General features: G+C 43.9%; 1 protein-coding gene across 4 annotated transcripts in view; it reads left to right on the plus strand.

Moving 5' to 3' along the window:
- The window catches only part of mcf2lb (mcf.2 cell line derived transforming sequence-like b), a 36034-nt gene that overhangs the window by 3257 nt on the left and 29580 nt on the right, over positions 1–3197 (plus strand). The window contains exon 1 of one of the 4 annotated variants that reach the window (XM_035677271.1): positions 1445–1792. The exons of the other annotated variants lie outside the window; for them this stretch is intronic. Within the exon in view, the coding sequence (XP_035533164.1) occupies positions 1723–1792 (70 nt within the window). The 5' untranslated portion in view covers positions 1445–1722. Of the gene's footprint in view, positions 1–1444; positions 1793–3197 lie in introns of those variants that run through there. 4 annotated transcript variants of the gene reach the window in all.

Consider the following 3197-nt stretch of genomic DNA (forward strand, 5'->3'; position numbering starts at 1 on the left):
GGGGGGGTTTATGGGTAGATGGCTGATGTTGGCTGTTGTGTGTCTCTCATCCTGCAGTCGCCTCATCAGTATGTGTGAGAGTGCAACCCCTCTCATCTCTATTCTAAGCCTATAAACTGCAAGCTGCCTTTTGCCAGCGTTAACCACACAAACACAACCAAATACACACTCACACAATTTAAAAACACACACATTTAAAAGCCTGCCAGATACCTCCTCCTCTCTCCCATCAAAGAGGACCCTCTATGTTTGCTCATCCACCACAGTTACTGGTCATATTGAGCAACAACACACCCTGGTCAGTGTACGTCCACCACAAAGTTTTAGTGTTAAAGTATTATTTATATTTTTCCAGTTTTCATGCATTCTTTCCTGGTTTACCAGAAAGAAACTGGGGAATAGAAAGAGGAAAAGAAAAGGCAGATTAGTTGAGGAGTGGAGGAATATAATTAGCCTGAGCAGCAGAAGGGGATTTGTGCTCTACCGGCTGCCCTCTGCTCCCTCTCCCCTCTTCCCTCCTCCCCCCTCATCCTTCCTTGGAAACCTATGCTACTCTGAGCTGTCAATAGTTGCACTTGCGACGAGGTATGCGTGTTCATCAGAGTGTGAGTGTGTGTGTTTGTGCAGAGCAGAGCTGGGCCCATTCTCACCTCCAGTGTTTGTTTCAGAGGTTGTGCAGACAGTGACTCAGCTTTTTTTTTTGGTTCTGCACTATGCTGTTTCCTCGAGTTCCCAATGTGGCTCTGCAGAGGACACCGGGCTTGTCCTGTATGTAGCCGATGCAGACATCTCCTCACAGGATGCATGTGAGCGCCTGTCGTCTTGATTCGGAGTGACCTGCCACATTACAACAAAGAGGGTCCTTCCCATGCCTGCATTTGGGGGCTGTGATTTGGAGTCTATTAGAGTGTGCAGCGGAGCTTTGCAGGTGCAGCGAGGGGTCTCTCTGGATGACAGAGTTTGTTTGAGTGTGTGAAACCAACAGCCAGCTCTCATGTCTCTGCATGAGTTTCTGCGGGAGGGTGGTGAGGCGTCTCACCGGATCATGAACCGACTCAGTCATCTGATCCAGAACCTGGACATTTCTGGATCTCCTTTCCCTTTCAGCCCTGGTAGCCGCAAGAACTCCTGGAGAGACTGGGATGGTAAGACCACAGGAGGAAGAGAGACCGTGTGTTTCTGTGTTTCTGTGGACACTCAGCATGCTTATGTGCAACTTTCCAGAGTTCATATACATTCCTATATGTGTGTGTGTGTGTGTGTGTGTGTGTGTGTCTGTGTGTAATATGTTTCTGACTGAAGCTCTGGCCAGAGTTCTTCAGGGCATCATGCCCAGAGCCTCACACACAGTGTTTCCTGTGGGCTTCCCTTGCTCCCCACTAGGCTGTTTCTGTGTCTTTGTGTGTTTAACAGTTTGTGTCTGTGCGAGTGCGTGACAGCGCAGCCTAAACAGCCGTTTCAGTTTCTGGCATACAGATCTCGGCAGCAGCACTGATATTTTTCCGTGGCAGTAGCAGATTCTTGAACAAATGCAGAAATTGCAGCGCACAGCACTTTACCAGCAGACGAGCTGGTGCAAAGGAGTGGGAACTGCTGATTGAAGCTGCTGAGTTTTCAAGTTGTTGTCCTTTCAGCCAGATTGTTGCCGCTTTGAGACCTTGGTTTGTGCCACGACAAAGAAAAATACTTTCCCAGGTCACACTGACACACAGGGAGAAAAGCATGGTGAGGAAAGCCAGGAGGATAGCTTCACAATGGGATAGTGGGATGCCGATGGTTCCACTTAAGCCACGTGAGTCAGGACATGTACAGTCATTTTTTGTCTTTCTGTTTGGGTAGGGTACTTGTGTATTGCTCTGTGGCTAGAAAGGGCTGATATTGTGTGATTTGTGTTTGTGTAAGCTATTTCCTATAATTTGCTGACGTGAAAACCCTACCTTCTATGGTTTTTGTGAGGCAGCCTCATCTCTCCCAAGGTTATCCTCAGATATTTATGTTTGTTCTTTCCCTGTTAACTTGGCTATGCATTTTCAAAGCTATTGCTGTGCCTGTGTGTCTGCATACTATATGTGCATTGTGTACAAAGACATGGACTGGCATGTTGTTTTTGTCTGCTTTGTTTGTCTGTACCTTGAGCTGTGTGTTTCAGGGAATGTTCTCATTTGTTCCCAGCTCTGTTTAAGACATTAGCCATGAGGTGGATGCATACAGAGGAACTATGTTGTTGTTATCTAACAGTTGTTTGGTTTTACAGTCTGAGGCCGTTGATACTGATACCATATGGAAATCTGAGAAAGAAGGGATCTTTTTTTTTACCTGTTTTCAGAATAGTGCTTGCTTGTATTTGTAGGTTACTCATGCAAAAACATTGATCTGCATGTTATCCCACCTATGACTGATTCCTAAAATGATCTCTGCTTCAGAACAAGTTAATTTTTTTAAATCAACTGTATCAAGTAGTTTCTTCGTGAAATTTCACCAGCTTGTGAGACTGGATCACAACCAGGTGTGTTATGTTGGTATATTTATATATTTCTGTTCGACTATTAACATTGCAATCTACTGCTACTTCTGTGCACTCTGTATTGTACATCTATTTTATGGTTGCCTGTCTTGAAAGATGAATCCCAACTCTGTTCCTCACCCAAAGGATTAAATGGTTTTCTTGTGGGATTTTCCTTATTGAATTGAGAATGTAAATGTAGAAGATATTGTATGTTCTGCAGATCTCAAACTTGTTATTTGGGGGCGATATAAACTAAAATTGACTTAAAAAGAGGACTTGACAGTTCAGTAGAAGATTTGGATGGGTTATGCTTATACCAGCTAATGTAGCTTTGAGCCACTAGCCTCAAGCAGGAGTGAGGAGCCAGCCACAAAGGTCTTGTAAGCTCACTTGTTTTCCAAGTCCCTTAAGGTTTTTTTCATTTTAAAATTTGTAGTGTTAAGACCCTGTTTAGTAGATTTCATACAGCTGCCTCAGGAGCCACAAAATATACTTGTTTCACATGTGCTACATAAGACCTGTAAATAGACTTTGGGTGGATTTCCCCTTTAATTAGACAAAAAAAAGGAAAACCATTGAAGGATTTGCAACTTAGTTATTTCTTTTTTAGGTTAAGCATCTTTTTCTGACATTTTGTGCTGACTGGGACTCTTTTTTGGTTCATAAATTGGGAGCGTACCTATGTTCCCCG

This window comes from Morone saxatilis, unplaced genomic scaffold (assembly GCF_004916995.1).
Source record: "Morone saxatilis isolate NCDOM2014 unplaced genomic scaffold, NCSU_SB_2.0 Contig5, whole genome shotgun sequence".
NCBI lineage: Eukaryota > Metazoa > Chordata > Actinopteri > Moronidae > Morone > Morone saxatilis.